This window comes from Epinephelus moara, chromosome 17 (assembly GCF_006386435.1).
Source record: "Epinephelus moara isolate mb chromosome 17, YSFRI_EMoa_1.0, whole genome shotgun sequence".
Taxonomy (NCBI): domain Eukaryota; kingdom Metazoa; phylum Chordata; class Actinopteri; order Perciformes; family Serranidae; genus Epinephelus; species Epinephelus moara.
The window spans coordinates 21589396-21609903 of NC_065522.1; the positions used below are offsets into that span (position 1 = coordinate 21589396).

The 20508-nt window shown below is 40.8% G+C and overlaps 1 protein-coding gene across 1 annotated transcript in view; it reads left to right on the forward strand.

Moving 5' to 3' along the window:
• Window positions 1-20508, forward strand: part of LOC126403765 (phosphofurin acidic cluster sorting protein 1-like) — a 110799-nt gene that overhangs the window by 68520 nt on the left and 21771 nt on the right. Inside the window, exons 5-10 of the mRNA XM_050066527.1 lie at window positions 7021-7165; window positions 7253-7344; window positions 11317-11394; window positions 14315-14374; window positions 18051-18211; window positions 19759-19852. Coding sequence (XP_049922484.1) covers window positions 7021-7165; window positions 7253-7344; window positions 11317-11394; window positions 14315-14374; window positions 18051-18211; window positions 19759-19852 — 630 coding nt within the window. The remainder of the gene's footprint in view (window positions 1-7020; window positions 7166-7252; window positions 7345-11316; window positions 11395-14314; window positions 14375-18050; window positions 18212-19758; window positions 19853-20508) is intronic.

Here is a 20508-nt window from a genome sequence, read left to right on the forward strand (position 1 = left end):
CTTCTGCCCTCTTACAGCATTTACGTGTTACTCAGTGACCCAGGTTATATCAACACTGTAAAGCACAGCTACAAATGGTAACCTCAGATTTTTAAATTTGCCCTGATTTCCCATAATGCTCTCGAGTCAGTTGCTTTTAGACATCATCATATTTATCTGCAGTCGTAGAACAAACCTCGATTTATGCTGTTTTAAGGTTAGAGCGGCAACAAACGATCATTTTTCTTTTTTGTAATTTTCTTTTTTATTGATTTTTCAAACAACCAATAAAACACAGCACAAGTCGAAAAATCACAGCTAACTACAACAAGACAGGACAAAGGGAGGGAGGTCAGAGGGAAAACAACAGAGAAAGAGCATTATGCATAAATATGTGGATGCATGTAAAAATACATACGTGCATGATACATATTCTGCATGGTACATCTCATGAATATCAAATTGTATGTCAGGTTATGTACACTAATTAACACCTTAGATTATAAGACAGGGTGCAACTCATCAGTACGTCAGGTTACAGCATTGTAAGGGCACAAACGTTTATTTTTATCATGAATTAATCTGCTGACTTTTCTTGATTAATCGTGTAAGTCTATGACACATCATAAACTTACGGAAGCGCATCGCATTCACTGAAAAAAATTGACACTTTATCTTGTAATTATGAGATCCTGATGTCGTACTACAATAAGGCCTTTTGCTGATCCTTTAATAATATTAACGTTAGCTGAATTGTAAAGTGAGTCAACAGCAACATTTTAGTTTAGTTTAGTTTAACATGTTTATTTCGGTCATCAGTTTTACACAACTCAAAATCTACACAGTAGAAAACATAAATACTGTAGATACATTTGAGTAAAAAAAAGAAAAGTTTCGTATTCATATTCAACACAAATTTCATTCGTTATGAACAGATCTTGACCGAAAAGGGTGTAGGCTGAAGCATAGCTTATTACGCCTCCCCTTTTACAAAAACAAATTAGTTTACACTGTTCACTCCGCTACTTCATCCAAAACAACAAACAAACAAAATACAAAAACATTTAACAAAGGTATTGGCACATTATTCGGCTCCTTTACAACTCACTGACAAAACAACTGTCTTATACTAAATAAGTTTTCCAAACATATACAACATGCTAGTGTTTTTAGCACAAGCCTATGGCATTTTACATTGTATAAATTAGCCTAGCAGCAAGCGACCTTTTCCTCTTCTTATGTAAAACCAGGGACAACAGCAACATTTAACAAAGGTAACGGCACACAATTTGGCTCCGTCACAAATCTCAACGTTCACCGACAAAACAACTGCCATACTAAACATGTATTCCAAACAAATATAAGATGCTAACGTTATTAGCACAAGCCTATGGCATTTTACATTGTATAAATTAGCCTAGTGGCTAGCAAACTTTTCCTCTTCTCATATGAAACCAGGGACAACAGCAACATTTAACAAAGGTAACAGTAGTAAATTCGGCTCCATTACAACTCACAAGGTTCACTGACAAAACAACTGTCTTATACTAAACACATTTTTCAAACAAATATAACGTGCTGACGTTATTAGCACAAGCCTATGGCATTTTACATTGTATTTTACTTTGTATACATTTCGTTTTCATTTAAAGCTACAGACACAGAAACAGCCTTTTCTGAGCAGGGCTGAAACAGAGGGGTTTATAGGCATGCTGAAATCTTGGACTGGAGTGGATTTTTAGCTAGAAACTTCAAAGATATGTTTTGGGGACCTCTATAACCTCTATAAACTTGTAAGGATTATAGTATGTGCCTTTTAATTAATTAGAAGAAAGGCTGCACTTTTCAGTAATGTACGTCAAGCAAAAAAGGCTACACTACAGACATTGTGTTTGCAGCGATCACCACACTGTATAAATAAATTAACGTTAACATGGCAAATGCACAGCGATACTCCTGTTTTCAATATTGAGACATGGCAAAGTAGAGTTAGAAGTTATGTGTCTACACCAGGACTCCAGTTATTCTCCTGCATGGGTAATAAATCCATCTTAACAGTAGCACAAGCAGACAATGGCCATATTTACTCATTAACATCAATTACACATCATCCACTGAGAGTTTTCTAACATTAACTACCTTAAACTACTGGTCACACCTGAACAACCCTGTGTGATCTCAACTGAGCAAGGGTGTGTTTTATCGCTTATGAATTCACATGTCATTTGTGAGAGAGACACAGTGGTATTTCTTCTTTTTAAAGTTTGTATTCTCACTTTAAGAACAAGGAAAGGAAGTGGGGTGCAAACTCTGCACACTGAAGCGTCACTGTGAAACCTGTGAATCTTAATATGAAGTCGGTGTTGGAGGTAGGTTGTTAAAGCTAATGTTGTGACTGGTTGTTATTTTTATGTGCGCCATGAAGTCACCACTGAAGAAGCATTATTTACAAGAAGTAAATGTGAGCAAGATCACATAAAATGTTTTTCTTCCTTTTACCATGTATGTGGTTTTATGATGCTGAGAAATAATCTTTAATTATACTGAGACTTTTAAAAGATAACAGTGTTAAGATAACTGTATTAATCACTATAGTCTTTAGCTTTTGTTTGCCTCCGTTTCCACTAACATGTCTTTAAAAAACGTGTACAAACACTTTATTGTATATTTTCCTGAACATGACTTAAAGGGTAAGTCGAGTTTTTTTCACGCTGGACCCCATTTTCCCATGTTTATGTGTCCAAGGGTGCTTTCAGACCTAGAGTTGTCTTGCTTTGGTCCGAATCAGGGACACATTTTGTTACAAAGTTGCATAATTGCCTAGAGTTGGTTCGTGTTCTCACGGCAGCATTTACAAGCGGACCAGATAAAATGCCTTCCACGACAAAGCTGCTCTTGATTGGTCAGAATTTCCATGTGGGAAAAATCCAGGAAGTAAACAAAACGTTGAAGAAGAGCACACTTGCAAGATAAATGTGACACTTTCTAATGTCACAATGGAGGGACAACTACAACGACCACCTCTTCAAGAAGGTCTCGGTCTGGTTGTTTTGGTGCGCACCTGAGTGTGATTGCTGTGTTCACACCTGCCCAAATGAACCACACTTAGGGGGCAAATGAACTTGAGTTTGATTGAACTGAACCAAACAGGGCAGGTGTGAAAGCACCCCAAGTCTTAATGGGAACAACAGGTTTTTTTTTAAATTGGTTGAGCGAATGAGCGAGAGGGCTGCAATGTTATGTGCATTGTTAATTTACTTCCAGAGTGCTTGTTTTTGCCACTGACAGGCTCAGATTGTCATTCTAAGTGTCTGACAACAGTATGGAAAGAATCCCTACAGAGATAGACCCTTTTGTTTAAGAGTAAAATCCTATTTGTTTAACCGCAAATAGCCCCAAAATCACCATCGCCAAGCCCACCAGGCTCCATTGAGATAAACTGGAATTTTAGCATGTATAGAACCAGCATATTTTCACATCTGACTGGGTGAATTAAGGCTTTTATATAACCAAACCAGACTTGGTGATTGTTGACACAGTGGAAAGACGAACCAAGACGGCTTTTGTGAGTTGTATTTTGCTATTTCCTGCTGGCTGCAGTTCTCTCACTCAGTACTGGACCAATTTTTTTCCCATTAGTCAAGCACAAAAACACGGGAAAATATGGTCCAGGTTGAAAAACACCAAAGTTACCCTTTACATAAGCAGAATCATTCAGTATAATTGAGTTTATCCATTGAACTAACATTTGCAGAAGTTCAGCTCGCTCTGCCTCAATTTCATTTTGCTTCCTTGCTGCCAGCACAAGCACATAATGCTATGCAGTAATGGAAAGTGGGGGAAAAAAGTCACATTTGAACGCTGTTATCACAGTACCTGCGTGATGAAAAATATATTTCTAAAAAGAACTCACTGCACGTTCTTGAGCATAATGGATTACATTAGTCGTCGCAGTAGTTTAACTCTGTGGGCTCTTTTTAATGGATTTCAAAAAGGAGTGGCAGAGTTTGAGAAGATGAACCTGCAGTGAATTTAGACGCTTCACATTTATAGCAGTGTTTCTCATTGAATATGTATGTTGCGTCGTTTTGATTTTTGCCTTGTCAGATTTGCATAATTGTCTTTCTGACTGGTTAAAATTAGCAGCTGCGTGAAGCTTTACAGAGCGACCGGCAGCGTCTGTAGCATCTGAGGCAGGTTAGCTGAATCTCGGCCAAGCGAAAGGATGTACAGCAGTAACGTCTCTCTTTAATGTGTGGCTCAGGCTGTCTCCATAATAAGCTGCTCAGACTTCATTAACTCTCCGAGTGTGACCAGACTGCTGAGAGAGGCTGGATGTCACTCAGTTAGATGCACAAACACACACACGCACACACAGGAGACGTGATGCTGCTGTTTGCCGCACAGAGAAATTCGTTTTTTTTAAATGCCTTACATGTTTGTGTTTTCTGTGTCGTCTGCGACAGCTTCTGGTTTTGTTAATCCCTCGCTGCTATTTTTGTTTATCATCTTCTGCCTCCTGTTTTCTCCTTGTTCCATTATCATCCTCCTCTCAACATCTGCCTCATGTCTGTCCTCATTTCTTCTCTCACCCGTCCCCCCACATTTTCTCTGTTTCCACAGAGCCTCTATGTCAGTTTGTCTCGTCTGCCTCTCTTCCTCTTCCTCCTCTTTCTCTAATGGCATTTAAATCATGTCCTGTGTTTATCTCTGCTGTGTGTATTAAGGGACCACGGTTCAAAAAAGCCTCTTTTTCCAAAATATTTCTGGTAGACGTTTATGCATCTGACTGTCTTTCTTTTAAAAGCCATGTCAATTCCACATGCATGCTAATATTTTAGCGTTCAGATGGATCTTATCTAAGTAAAATTCAGTAGTTAATTCAAACCATTGGAGCACATCAAGAGTGAGGGAAAATGTCTGTAAAAATATGGATAGAAACCCGTATCTTATTCAACACATTGGAAATCAATGTCAATCAGTGACATCAAATGCCTGTTTGTATTCTCAATAAATGTTACTCTATTGACTTTTATTTGACGACGAGAATCCCATTGAGATTAAGAAACAAAACACTAAAAACACATAGTTACAAACAGGAAACACAAAAGGGTATAAAATTTAAAGGAATTAAAAGTCAAGCAAAGGATGGTTGCATTTCAAGGATGATATTTAAAGAAGCAGTATATAAGATTCAGGGGGAATTAGTGACATCTAGTGGTGAGGATTACAGATTGCAACCAGCTGAAGCTTCTCCCGGTTAGAATTCCTTCACTGTTCTTTGTTTAGAAGGTTTTTACCAGGAGCTGAATTATCAGCAGAGGTCACTTCCTCCCCAAAACAAACAGACCAGGTGATTAAAACTGCCAAAAATGCTGAATAAAGCAGTTTCATGTTACTGAGTTCATCTGTTCGTTCTCTAACTAGACTACTAACTTGATCAAATAGATGCTCTCATATTTCCCCTTCACTAAAATCCCCTCATTGGCTTCCTGTTGAGTTTAGGATCCAGTTCAAAATTCTCATTCTTACTTACAGAGTATTACACGGTCAGGCTCCCCCATTTGTTGTCTGCACTCGCCTTGAGACACGTGGTGATCGAGCTTTTGCGGCGGTAGCACCTAAATTTTGGAATGCTATGCCTGTTCCGTTACGATCTGATGACTCTGTGGTTTCTTTTTAAGGCCAGCTAAAGACACACCTGTTTGGTCAGTTAACTTGTATGTACCAGAGCTGTACTTTTTAAATTTTCCAAATCTTTGTTCTTGTGCGTGCCCGGATAGTTCTGTTAGTTTTGCACTTTTAACTTTGTGGCTCACATCGTCACTTTGTCTCTATGATTGTTTTATATTGCCCTTGTGAAGCATTTTGTGGCCTGTGTCTGCAAAAAGCGCTTCATGAATTAATTTTACTTACTTTACCTACTTACAAATCAGTGTTTCTCAGACGCTGTTTGGCATGTTGTAGATGGGCCGCTAGCGCAGCACCTGCTAACATGTGCTCACCTTTTTTCTTTGATAACTTAAGAGCCAGATGCTTAGGAGGTATTTACCAGGAGCCGAATTATCCGCAGAGGTTTCTTCCTCTCCAAAACAAACAGACCCAGTGACTAAAACTGGTAAATCACTAAATAAAGCAGTTCCATGTTAAAAAATAAGTGTTTTTCTGGCGCAAATGGCCCTTTCTAGAGCCAGTGTTTGGTTCGTCTATTCTGGGCTACTGTAGAAACATGGCAGTGCAACATGGCAATCTCCGTGGATGAGAACCCACTCCCTATGTTGATATAAACAGCTCATACTGGGGCACTGAAAACACAATGATGCTTATTTTCAGGTGATTAAATACTAAAGAAAGTAAACATATTATGTTATTTCTTTTCAAGAGCTAGTTTTGTAACCAGGTAAATTAAAAAACATTGAAATCGTAAGGATCTGACACTAATTCTTTCGTTTTAGATTTGAAAGTCTTTTAAAAGAAGAAAGAAAGATAATTGAGTTTCAAGTCGTTCTGCAACATATTCTGTGCAGAGTGTGCCGAATACACAAATGCTTTTTATCCAGTTACCGTACAGACATTTGAAGCGCGAAGTACAAGCAGTCCTGAGAACATAAAGAGCATGGTAGAAGTAATGAAACAGTATTCTCTTTTGACTCTGTCCTGAAATTGTGCCGTTTTGGGTAAATGTTCATTTGGTTAGAATTTGGGGTTATGATATTCCTAGATTATGCATGGCATTGTACTTAGGCAATATGGCAGAAGGAGTTGTGTTAAGAGAAGACAGTTGGTGTGGTGTCACAGGGATGAATAGCTTTTTAGAGACAGGGCAGTCCGGACCTTTTTATTATTATTATTGTTTTGTACATTTATTTCTGTTTGTATTCTGTTTTATAACATTTTTTGTAAAAACACTAAAAATAAAGTGTTAAAAAAGAAACAGTGTTCTCTTTTTATTAGAGACTAGTTACCAGCTAGTGTTTACTTGCTATCATGATATTAACATTGATATATTATTCCAACATTGCCTCTTTTTTCTGCATCCAGGTCATGCAGCACCCCAGTGAGGGGGCCCAGGTCCTGGGGCTCCACAGCCAGCTTAAGGACGCCTCAGTGCCCGTCGCTGAGATCAGAGTCTACTCCCTGTCCAGCCAGCCCATCGACCACGAGGGACCCAAAGCGAAGATGTCTGGTAAGCACATCATCCTGCCACATCTCTCTCTCTCTCTCTCTGTCTGCCTGTGTCTGTCCTCTCCTTTAATGTCCTCTGTCTCTTCAGATCGCTCTCCAGACATCGACAATTACTCTGAAGAGGAGGAAGAGAGCTACTCATCAGAACAGGAAGGCAGCGACGACCCTATTCATGGACAGGTGTGTTTGGCTAAGTATAAACAATGTTGTCACATTTGTCCGAAATGCGTCCTGTGATGTATGGTTTAAGAACAGTGGGGAGACGTACCAAGAAGGCTGTTGCGAGATTTATTTTGTTTCTGTCGACTTAAAATAAAGTGCGTTTTATGATAATAAAATTAATGTTCTTTTAATGGGGTTTGACGAAAAAGATTTACTGGAGTAGTTTCAAAAGTAGACATGGGAAATAGGGTCCAGGTGGAAAAATACTGGTTACACTTTAAATATTAAGGTCATTTTTCAAGATGTCCTCAGTATTTGCCTTTTAAGGTATATAAGCTTAGTTAGAAGTTATTTTTCCATGTTTAATACCCAGAATTCTGATGAATTCCCATATTCATTACCATCTTAATAATACAGCATGTAGTAAGACATCAGTTTCAGAGCAGGATTAGTGGTGAAGTATAACCCATCCTATCAGCTGTACCAAATAATGTTTTTCTTGGCAAATATTTTCACCATATAAACAAAAAATAAGTTTTTAAAGTACAGAAAAATCCTGGAAATGTGTGTTTTTCTCATCCAAAGTGAATTGGGTCTCTGTCTGCGGCCACCCCACTGCCATCTTCATTCGTTCCTGTCACAGAGGTTGAATGACAGAGGGATGAGTTCACAAACAGACAGAAAGCTTGTGGGTTTATTGTGTCACCTTCTCTCCCTCTCTCGGCTTATGAGAGAGAAAGGGTGACGGTGCCGAGGGGATGCGAGGGGAATCTGCGCCCATTGGGGCGAGGAGATTGGAGGAGAGCTTGAAAGGAGCAAACAGACAGCGGAGAGAGATAAGAGGGGAGCAACAAGGCTTTGGAGGCCGGATTGAAAAGGCTGAAAGGAGGGATGGAGGGAAGCTGAGAGGAGGGAGGGGAGGTGATGGTACGGGGGTGAGGAGAGCCACTGCAGGACTGGAGCAGTGAGTCGTGAAAGAATAAAGGAGAAAAGAGCAAATCGGTCACGGCTGGTTTATAATTAGGTTTTTTTTTTTGGTAGTTCTGGCCATAATAACATTATAGTTATCAAGTTAATTGCTGAAATCTGGAACCATGGCAACATCCCTAAAAAGAAGATAGTGGTGAGGAAGCATGAGAGGTCAGACAACCATACAAGTTTTAAACACTCACCAAGGTTATTCAAACAAATTTAAACACACAGAGTTTTCTTTGGTAATCAGGGATCATTATTGACATTTCAGGTATTTACTTTTGGTTTTACCTGAACTTCAACTTTAGTTTATTTAACATGCCCACCCCAGAGACTAATGTTAATATGACAACAAGGTTGAGGTTAGTAATTTCTGTAGCTCAGAGGTAGAGCAGGTCATCCACTAATCGGAAGATCAGCAGTTCAGTCCCCGGCTCCTCCAGCCTGCATGTCCAAGTATCCTTCAGCAAGATACCAAACCCCAAATTGCTCCTGATGGCTGTCCCAGTGGTGTGTGAATTCAAGTGAATGGTTACTGAGTAGCAGGTGGCACCTTGTACAATTGACTCAGCCACCAGTTTGTGAATGTGACATGTAGTGTTAAGGCGCTTGGAGTGGTCAGAAGACTAGAAAAGTGCTTTACAAGTGCACTCCATTTACCATACAGTATAACTGTAGCAGGATTTGGGTATCAAGCCTTCTTGTCACAAGGTAAAACAGTCAGTTGATTGGTTTCCCAGCAGGTCAAATTAGGAGAGATTATGGTGAACAGAAAAAAGATGTGTCTTTAGCCTGAATTTGAAAGTATCAACAGAGCTTACCTCCCAAATGTGCATAGAAGAAACAACAAGCAACATTTCAGTGCATTCAAATGCAGGAAATAATTGCACATCCAATGATGGACTTCTAACAAGCACGCTATTAATTTAACCAGCTGGGAGGAATCACTAAGAGTTACAAGAAGATAGATTTGTTTGCCTTTATTGGACAGGACAGGCAAGCGTGAAAAGGGGGAGAGAGAGAGAGGGGATGACATGCAGCAAAGGGCCACAGGCCGGACTCGAACCCGGGCCGCTGCGGCAACAGCCCTGCACACGGGGCGCCCGCTCCACCACTAAGCCACCGACGCCCCTATAGTTTGTATTTTTAAATTTAACCAAAAGGCAGCAAGTAAAAATAAAACAAGTGTGGACCGAGTGCTGATCCCTGTGGAACACCCTATTTGATTTTGGAGCAGGAAGACATAGAATTATTGTACGCAATACTTTGTGTTCTGTTGCTCAGGTGAAAACCGAACCATAAAGGGACCAACCCCTGGTGTTGTAGGAGGATGTCGTGGTCCACACAGCATCAAAGGCAGCACTTGAATCTAGATCAGAGTCCATTGCAGTTGATAGGTTGTTAGTTACCTTAAGCACCTTTCCCACTGCACAAAAAACCCCACTAACACCTGATTTCTTCCCAAGAAAAGTCAATAGTGGAGCAGCAAGCAGAATATACTAAAGGATTAGGATGTGATGTCATGCGAAAGTACTTCCTGACATATACATGCTTGGGTGTGGCACTGGCGTCAGTACTTAACCCTTAGTTTTATTATCCTTACTTTTTTCCAGACCTCCACAGAAAAAAGTACGCCCCACTACAGAGTTTTTCCTGGAAAAAAAACAGCTTGTAACTTTTGTCAATGCTACCACGCTACTCGGTCAATTAATTTATCTCTCTACTAAAAAGCTATTTGACGTTACCACCATACAACTGAGCATTGCTGTTAAATTCGTACTGTTGCTACTTGTAGTGTTACTTTTGCCCAACACTGCAAATGACTGCAGTAGTCATGGGTATTTATGAGCTCCAGCTCAGATTGGCTTTGAATGGCAGTGATGGAAATATGATACCTGGGTCGAGGTGCTGATTTTAGCCCCTTTGCCCCAAAATAATGTCTGTCTCTGCCAGAGCAGCACTCAAACATCCAAATGTAGTCGTTACCAAGTTTATGAGAGAGACTTAAGCAAGAGATATTAACATTTTCACTGGCCTTCATGCTGCTTTCTACTGTTTACTTGCCTGTTTTCCGATGTGTCGATGACATTGAGCATGACACCCTAGTAAAAAAACAGAAATGTGTACACAGCTCTTTTCGACTGGCAATGGGAGTGTAGTCTATTGCCTATTTTTAACTGGTTTTCCTGTGTTTAAAAAATCCTGCATACACACTTATTTAGTTGGAGAAAGGTTATAAGTGCAGTTATGGTAGAGTGCTCGCCACACTGAAACTCATAATGAAGGTCATCACTGGATAAACAGGCAGTGAGTTGGCTGGTACCTCGAAATAAAATGGTTCAGATAATTTAAATAAACAGTCAGTGCGTTCGTAGCCTACTAAATCGTCCAACTGTTCATGTTTCTCGCTGTTTGACCTTGTTGAAGCAATGTCACTGATACCAGACATCAGTGTTATCGTAACTGATAGAAACTGTGGCCAGATATATGAAGATAAGGCTATTCTGTATTTTTCATATTGTTAATAAATCTCATGAAAAGATCAAAACTAACAGCGCCTTAGTCTGGATCTCTGACTTCCCTGACCTGTCTGTTTGGCTCACAAACGTTTCTCAAAACAGCTAGGCACTGATATATTTATCAAGTGTTACTCAATTTGTTGGGGACTGTTTGAAGCTGTGGATTAATATATTACATTTGCACTCGTGCTTATCTGCAGCGCCTGGACAGCGTGCTGTTTGTGGAATGGATTACAAAATATACAGTGCCCGTGTCACCAAGTGCAACAACGGAGGCTCACAGACTTTACTTGTTAGTGGGATCAGCTCATTGTTGTTTTTGGTGTTTTAATGGGATTTGTTGACAGAGAGAAAAATGTAGAATATTGGCAGCTTTAGCCTTTAAAACCCAAGTTGTAATAACCCAGAATTAACCTCTCCTCTTTCTCGTCCTCTTGCTTTTCCTCTTTCCCGGCCTGCCACTTTTTCCTCTCCCTCCATTTCTGTCTCCTTCTTTTAGTATCTATATGACGAAGAAGAGGAAGTGAGGAAGAAGAAGCCGCGTCGCAAGCTCCCTTCCAATGCCGCCATCACCAGAGTAAGAAAAACACCTCCACCCTCCCCTCCATCCCTCCATCCCTCTGTCTCTCTGGTTTCCTATCTGTACCTGCTTGTTTTGTCTGTGAAGCAATTTGCGGGCGAACCTGCTTCATGAAAAAAAAGCCCTTTCAAATAAATTTGATTCGACTGGCCTCCCCAATCCTTCCCTCCTCATCTGCCTCTTGCCTCACCTCACTCAACCTCTCCTCCTTATCTGCTCCTCTATCTTCCTCTCCTCCCTCGCTTTTTCTGTTGTTGGCTTTCCTATAAATCCGTTTTCTCCCTCTTATTTTCGATACATGCAATTCACTCCAATTTTCCGGAGAGGAAAACATTGAGTCACCACAAGCTCCCGCAGCAACGTTAACCGCTTCCTGGGATGCACGGACACACACTCTTCCTTACACACGCACATATAAATACACAAACACTCAGCTGGAACGCAGATTAACACACAAAATTGTCGTGAACACGAAAAATTACAATGGACCTGCAATTTGACAGAAGGAAAGCGGTGTGTTCGTGTTATTTGTGTGTGCCTGTGTGTAGCAGCAGGAGATTGTCTCAGCAGGTTGTTAATGGAGCGCTCCTGTGGAGGTCTCGCTGAGATTGTCACTGCTGCTCCCCAACACAACCGCCTGTGGACAACACACACACACACACACACACACACACATGACACATAAAATCACAATAATTTCTGCACTGCCTGAGTTGAAGGACACACACATGTTAAACATAAGCACACGTTCAAAAGCCATTACAGCCGTCCCTGTGCCATGTTCGGTATTCGGCACACACACAGAAACATTTACATCCCCAGAGTCCAGCATGAAGTCGACCCTCTCCACTTTTTAACAGAAAATTAGGACACGACCTCCGAAACACGACAGCTCTCTGCAGCCAATCAGACGTCCACTTATGTTGCAAATGAAAACTTTGCCCAAAGCTGATTTTCACCAAAAACACCCCAATTTTACTAAAGGAGTGTTATGTTTCAGCTCCTGTGTTCCCATGCATGCAAATATTGTTGGTTTTTTGTGTAAGAAGATCACAGTTTTCAGTAAAATGCTTCAGATCAAAGAAAATGAAGCGAAAAAATGGAAAGAAATGAGCTTCTGATTTGGCACTAGAGTCCCTTTAAATACAAATGAATAAACAGGTAGACTGCAGTTTTTGTATTTGTTGTATTATGCTTTTTAAATCTGATTTTAAGAATTAAAATAAAAACTGATTTTGTCTCCAACTTGAAGAAGTATTCATAATGTCCCCTATAAAAGCTCTACCCATCCACCTTTTACCCACATATACCCCTTTACTTGCAGATATTTTCCGGGAAAAAATGTTGATGTTCAGTTATATGGTATCAAGTAATTCAGGTCTCATTCTGTCACCAACAATCAGGATTCCCACAAACCTTTCTGGCTGTTAGTAAATTAGTAAAGGTCACTCTCATCAGCTGCACTTGCAAGCGTCTGATCATCTAATCATAACGCAGGGAGGGCAGTAATGTCAGTGGAGGTGGAGCCCATGTAAACACCATAAGAATACTTCATGTGATGCACATTACTGCTTATATCTTTCGCAATATTTTTCACATCATGTGCAATATTCTTCAATATCATGATCACTTGCCAATATAGTGCAATATTATTTTCTCAGTCATGTGCAATTTTCCTTTCAGTGTTATATCAAATTCAGTGTTACATTGACTATCAGGAGCGGTCTGTTTTCCACCATTTTAGTTCATTTTTAGTAACTCTTGTACTTATCATACTCCTATTGTTACTCTATTAGGCACTGGTTTTTGCTTTTGCTCCATGAAAATACTTCTATCTTGTATATTTTGCCAGATATTAAATGTTCTATTGTTCTAAAACTGGGCCCAGTGAGTGACCCTGACCTGGGGAACCAATTGGTTGTGCGGTTGGTGCTGGTTATGAATCGTTAAAATTGTGATTACTGTACTTAGTGTTTGAAGCATTCTCTGGCACAAGAATTTCCTTCGGGATAAATAAAGTTCTATTGAATTGAATTGAATTATAGATATCACCATATAGTCAGTTTTCTGCAGAATCAGTCAAGCTGTTTATGGATCAAATAACCTTTCGAGTAATCCAGCAAATAAAATATCCAACAAATCAACTGCTCACAATGGCTTAATATTTCCAGAGATGCAAGAGATATAAAGCGAGAATGAAATTGCGGATACAAGTGGCTGAAATGAGTTTTCTCCGATAGGTGGCTGGGACGCCTCCCTTTAGAGGTGTTCTGGGCACGTCCAACTGGTAGGAAGTAGTAAAATTTCGAGGGCCAATGCCGATGTTGTGTTCACAACTTCTTCCCCTGGCCAGCGAGTCTCCGAAAAGGCAGTTATTGCGGGGTTAAAAAAAAAAAAGTCTGAAAAAGTAATTCAAGCAGCTGAGGATCCACTGCCTTATATAGAACAATACAGTCTCGCCACCGCTCATATTTTCCTGTCTTGCTCAAACTTCAAAAGCACATTTGAAGAAAACCCTAAGCTGCTGAGTCACTATTAATAAACTCTACATGCACTATACCTTCCTTCTCAAATAACCTGGCTTGTTCAATAAATAAACAGCCTTTTGTTCTTACTCAGAAAAACATCTGCGACAGGAGGCGTCAACTTCAACCTCAATAAACCCACGTATTTTACTTTAATAACTCGAGATGCAGGACACGGAAATATCTGCATAGATAACACTCTTGCTTTATGTGACATGCAGAAATATGTCTTGCTGGTGTTTCCATTAACTGCTGCTGTTTTGAGCCATCAAGCATGAAACGCTCCTGTCATCTCTTTCCACGCCATGAATCTCTTCTCTCAGATATATGAAAATCCATCTCCTGAGCTCCTCATGTTGTCCTCTTTCTTCTTCTGTTTTCTCTCTCCACAGCAACCCAACATCAAGCAGAAGTTTGTTGCCTTGCTGAAAAGGTTTAAAGTCACTGATGAGGTAGGTGCTTCGGCTTTTGCCCTCACATGTCCACTTCATGTGTGTATTTGCTCCAGAGGTGTTGATGCTGAAGTCGATGTGTATTTCAGTTTCGGCTTTGAAGACACAGAGAGGTGTGTGGGAGAGATGTGGCAGAATAACTGAGATTCAGCTGAAACACTACATTGTCGATTAAAATAGAGCAGAAAGGTGTTTCATGTGTACTTCTGGAGCGAGTCCATCAAGATGTGTGTGTCTGATCTCACACTCCTGCGTGTATGTATGTGTTTGCACAGGTGTTTGTGTGGTTGCTTTTCTTGCGTTAGTCTTTCTTAACCTTCACTTTTATTGCCTGTATATCTGTGTTTTTGTGGTGTCACAAACTGGCTCAGTGAATGTGACAGGAAGGGAGTTAAATAACCAGTGGAGGGTGTAGGACAGCAAAGTCAGTAATGAAAGCCATTCACGGGTGTGTGTCAGGTGTGCTGTGGAGGTGTTGAAGGTGTTAAACCAAAACGCAATGATGCCAGGTGGATGTCTGCTGCAGGAGGGGAGAGAGTGAGTGAAAACATGAGGCAGCTTTTATAGCCTGGAAGGCCCAGGTGAGCTTATTCAAGGCAGCGACCCTCCCATGTCAGCCAGCTGCCTGATGAGGTTGGCCAGAGCATCCTCAAAGACAGTGGGAGGGGCGTCACAGTGGGGTCCTTGAGGACTTTTCATCATCATTTTATTTAAGGGGGTTGAGATGAGGGGAGGTCCGTTATATAAGCACGTAGCTTCTTGACCTCTCCTGTCAAATCTGTTTTGTTTCAATTCTGGTTATATGCTGCTGTATAGGAGAGCAAAGCAAAAACCCTAAATCAGGGGTCTTCAATGTTTTTCGCTTGCCTGCAGCTGCCAGGTCAGCTGCAGTTGTAGCATGGCAAGGTGTGTCAGCCTCACCCTCTGCACTTTGGCTGGTGGTATTTGAGGTTGACGATGTGTCAGTCTCTTGCTTGAAAACTTATGAAACGATCCATTGTGGCTCACAAGAATGTCTTTACAGTTCAATCAGGAGAGACAGAAGAATGAAGTGAAGATAATATTTCATACAGAATATGAGTGTACAGATTAAGAGATGATATGTGCTGATAAAGATTTAACAGAAGTCTTTGGTGCTTGGACACCAGAGGGAGATAGTTTGTGATCGAGGGACATCTGAGCAGCAGCAGGATAAATCCCCCCATGGAGTCCAGATGCTGGTGGTGGCTGATGACACTGAGGCTGCTGCCTGATGAGGCGTATGAGGCTGATGAATCCTTAAAGGGCGCACACAACTGCAGCAAGACAGACCTACAGCAGAGAAAGAACCATATTTAAAAAGGAGCAGTGAGATGATAGGCTGACATAGTAGTGTTGCTGTGCTATTGGTCGATTGTGAATCAGCTGATGACTCAGGTGACCTACCCAGAGAGTGACACGTAGAGACAGTGAGTGAGCATACGTGCATTTCTATAAGGAGAAAAATGCTGCAGCTTCAGAAATGATACCATTTCAAAAACACATGAAAACCCAAAACTAATAAAAAAAACATGTTGCAGAAAGTTAAAAAAAAAAACAACAACAACAAAATACAGAAATGACTCAAAGTCAGAAACAACGCCTTGGAACGCCTTGGGGTCCTCCAGGAGGAGCTGGAAGAGAGAGGAGAGGGACGTCTGGGGTGCTTTGCTTGGCCTGCCCCGCATAAGCAGATGAAAATGGATGGATGGACTCAGGCCAAATGTAAAAAAGAATACATACATTTTTATGTTGTCTCTTTACTCTCCTTTTCCTTCCGCTTAAAAAACAAACACTATCTCGTCTGGTTTCTCTCTTGGGTCAAAAATCAAGCTGTTCCTCTCAGCGCTCCCCTCGAGGCCTCGAGAACTTCCCTTGTGTTGACTGGATACGCAACATATTTCTGTTGCATTTGTTTGTGTGTTTTTGACTTTGCAGTGTTCTGTATAAGCCGCATACTTCCTGTTAATGTATTTGTTTTGGCTTTCTGTAGCATGTTTCCACTGTCATATTTGTTTTGGACTTTCATACATTTTTTAAATGGCGTCTTTTCTCAGGCTGCAGCGCGTTTCTTTTAAAGGAAATATTTTGGGTCGTTGCAGCTAGGGATGTGGGCAATGACTCGACTAATTGATTAAAAGTTGCTACCCTATAGAGTCGGCACCAGAAATACTAGTCTATGAAACTTATTGTTTAACTTATTATTGTTTTAAACGATTGTGTTCATCCATTGAAAATGCTGTTGTAATAATCAAACATGTTTGCTTAAAATTGATTTTCCTTAAGAATTTCCCCCTAAATTGTTTTGGCTACAAATAAAATACGATTTTGTAATTGAAAAAATGGGATAACAGTTTTACTTGGCTCTTATAATAATACGCAAATGTTTTTCAGACAGTTTTTAACCTTGTTGCTTAAATTGTGCTCAATTTTGACTGTTGTGTGTTTTCTTACTTTAGACTAGTCGACCTGTCAGAGTTTAAACTTCTGTTTCTTGCTCAAGGATTCCACCGTAGTAGAAAGCACATCCACGTTAGCTTGGAGGCTAGTTAGCTGGTCATCATGCTTGTTAGCTGAGCGCTCCAGGTTCGAAATAGTCCCATTTTGTTCAGCAACTTGTTCCTCCAGCAGCCTTAAAGTTGTTGTCACTTCTTTCTTTACTCAAACTTGGCCATAATTTCGGCCAGTAAGTCGTCCATCATGTCCTTAATGCAGCATAGCATAGCTTCGTTAGCATCCGACTTCTCTGGCGCGGCCTTCCCCAACTCAATTTGGCAGGCTCGTTTTTTCCGCTAAAACTTGCTATTTATCAGGCTTATGGCTCCCAAAGAGTGGAATGTAATCAAAAGCAGCCCAAAGATGTACAGAAGATGTGTGTTGGACAGATGCGGCGAGTTAAAGCATATTTATTATCACATTCCTGAGGAGCTCCCGTATAGCATGTCCGACACTGTCCGTGCTCACCGAAAGTCCCAAACTTCTGTTTAAACGTCTTGGAGATTAGTCATCAGAAACATTCTTAGCTGTACTGTTCTTGTCGGCCAACGTAAAAAGGTAGATAAAAATCTACAGTATATTGATTCATACATTCTTACATGTACATGAGTTTGTGCCTCTACGATTAATCACTAACAGATTTTGAATGAAACAAAGATTAATATAGCATTGATTCTGAATCTGTAATTGCTTATTGTCCTTGGTCTTTAGAGTGTCAGCTGGAAAAAAGTAGGATTGGTGCATCTGTAGTGCAGTTTTACACCCAGTTTAATGTCAGTGTATGTAAGTCTCATAACAAGGCTACAGTATCCTGGTTTAATGTGGGCTCTGATTATGAGAATCCTGACTACGCTGATGTAAAACAGGTCACTGTGGCGTGTAAACATCTCACTTCGTTCCCATTTTGGCGTCTGAAATCTCAGCCTTGCAGAGCCTTGTGGGTATATGTTGTTGCCAACAGGAAAAACTGGCTGTTAGTATCACTGTTTAGGATCAACTTATCTCTCTCTGTAGGGAGGTTATTGCTGCTCAGGAGAGCAGGTTTCTGACACATTTTAAATATATGTGTGACAACAACTCTTTCAAGCAGCAGGACCAGTTTGCTCGGACTCAGACTGTGCATGTGTCTGTTGGTCACTTGCCTCCTCTGGGTCTCTCACAGGTTGGGTTTGGCCTGGAGCATGTGTCAAGGGAGCAGATCCAGGAGGTGGAGGAGGACCTGGACGAGCTCTACGACAGTCTGGAGATGTACAACCCCAGCGACAGCGGGCCGGAGATGGAGGAGACCGACAGCATCCTCAGCACACCCAAACCTAAGCTAAGGTAGCTGCAGTATCACTTATCACACACCTGCAATACACCACATAGTCGCCTGCCTGGAGATATCTGCCGCTTCATCTACAAACACTTTGGTGCTGCAGGCTTGACAATACAATCACTGATAGGACTCACTGTCCTCCCCCTGACAATTCACAGCTCCCTCTGTTGGTGAAAACTGCTCACTGCAGCCATATATGGAAGTTTATTTGAGGTTTACATGAACCAGAACTGGGTCAGTGAATATTGAATCCATCAAAGTGAAAATGTAAACCAAAACTTCAGGATATAAAGAATATTTTTAATAAATAAATACAATTCTCAATGACGTCTTTAAAACATACATTCAAGAAAGAAAATCAGCATCTCAGAGGAACTTAAACTCGCAGCTGTGGGTTGCTGTAATCCTATTTTTTGTCTAAGTAACTAAAAACAAACTTCTTTGTTCCGACCTAGAAAGGCTTGTTCAATAAGGTCAATAACTTGTCAAAAAGTAGCAGATCAACCATTTTTAAAGGCCTTTCAAACTTATTTTTAGTCCTTTCTTGTGACGTTATCAGCCTTAAAATATGACAACGTACCTAAAATAGAGCTATTTGATGGTGTTATAATGGGGTGTTATGTAACCTGGAAAGCAAAGGAGCAATAGAAATAAATATAATAGATGTTTCTTTTCTCTCTGTCAAAGTTCTGGTAAGGTTTTATCTCATTTTGGATAGTAAACGTACAAGTGCATGTTTATTTTGGAAGCCAGATGATAGATTTTTTTCACTGAAGACATTTTGATTCGTCACATGAGAAAAAACACGGGTGTCTGCCTGTTATTAGGGGTGCACATAAGAGTCTGTGGTGTCACTGGCCCGTTACAGTTTAGTCAAACTTGTGCTTACATCAAAGCCTCTTCATTTGCTACTGTTGTAGCTGTAAAATGGTGAATAAATTGTCTTGAGCGTCACATCCCCTGCGAAACGACGATCAGAATTTGATCAGTTTCGTTCAATGACATTTTGAAAGCCCAAACGAACTGCATGATTTAATTATTTTATCCCCATTCAAGTAAGCACAGGACTAAACCGGAAGTTAGGCAGCTCGGCCGGCACAAGTCAGCTGTCACGAATACTTCTGGATTGTGATTTACCTGAAAACATGACACAGAATGTGATAGACATTTGTATTTGTGCAGGTTAGTTTTCCAATAAACACATATGTAGTTCAATTGACTGACTGTCGTATGCTGTATATGTATGTACATATGTAATCAGCCCTCACCTTGCTCCCTAGGTTGCAGTGACGTGCGGTAGTACAACACACACACACTGCGGGAACGTGTGTCAAAAATGGCTGAATTGCCTGTAGCTTCCTCAGTTTCTGGTGCATGCTGGCTCACTGTCACACTGTCGTGACTTATTGGGATGCTAAGTAGAGCTGAGTCATAGTTGATATCATGAGTAACACCTGTGCTTTTCCTACTATCACAGTCAAAGTGCTGTGAAAAAGGGTTGAGCACAAAAGGCACAATTTGTTCTCTTATGTTTCTGTCTGTGTGCACTCAGGCCGTTCTTTGAGGGGATGTCTCAGTCCAGCTCCCAGACGGAGATCGGCAGCCTGAACAGCAAAGGCAGCCTGGGCCGAGACACTTTCAGCCCGGTGAGTAACTCACATCCATGCGGAAGCAGCAGCTGCAGCATCAGCAGGAGTTTCACTTATGGGAGCTGTGGGGCATTCATGTGGTGCTCAAGAAAACCTGAACCGTTTGTTTTTCCCCGGCCTCACTGGGAGCTGAGTGCAGTAAATCTTTATTGTTGCCAAAGGGCGTCTGAATTCCGAGAAGACCTTGTTTAAACTGTGTGCAAAAAAAACATGTTACAGGTGTAAAGCACTCATACACAGCTATGGCTAACTCTCAAGCTGATTTATCTTGTGACACCCTTTAAAAGGCCTTTAAAAAGTTATAAATGTAACAATCTGGGAAGGATTAAACGCTCTTTGGGCACAACTGGTCACAACCTGTCAACACTTTTCAACCAAAAAAGTATTTTAGATCATTGAATTTAAAGGGTAGCTTTTATATTTTTCAACCTGGACCCTATTTTCTAATGTGTTTGTGAGAAATGGGAGCAACAGTTTTTGAAACTGGTCCAGTATTGAGTGAGAGGGCTGCAATATGACCATTTGGGGCGCTAAGCCGTCAGTTTACATCCATTTAAAGTGCTTGTTTTTGCCACTGACAGGCTCAGATTGTTATTCCAAGTGTCAGACAACAGTATGGAAAGGATCCCTACAGAGATAGACCTTTTTGTTGA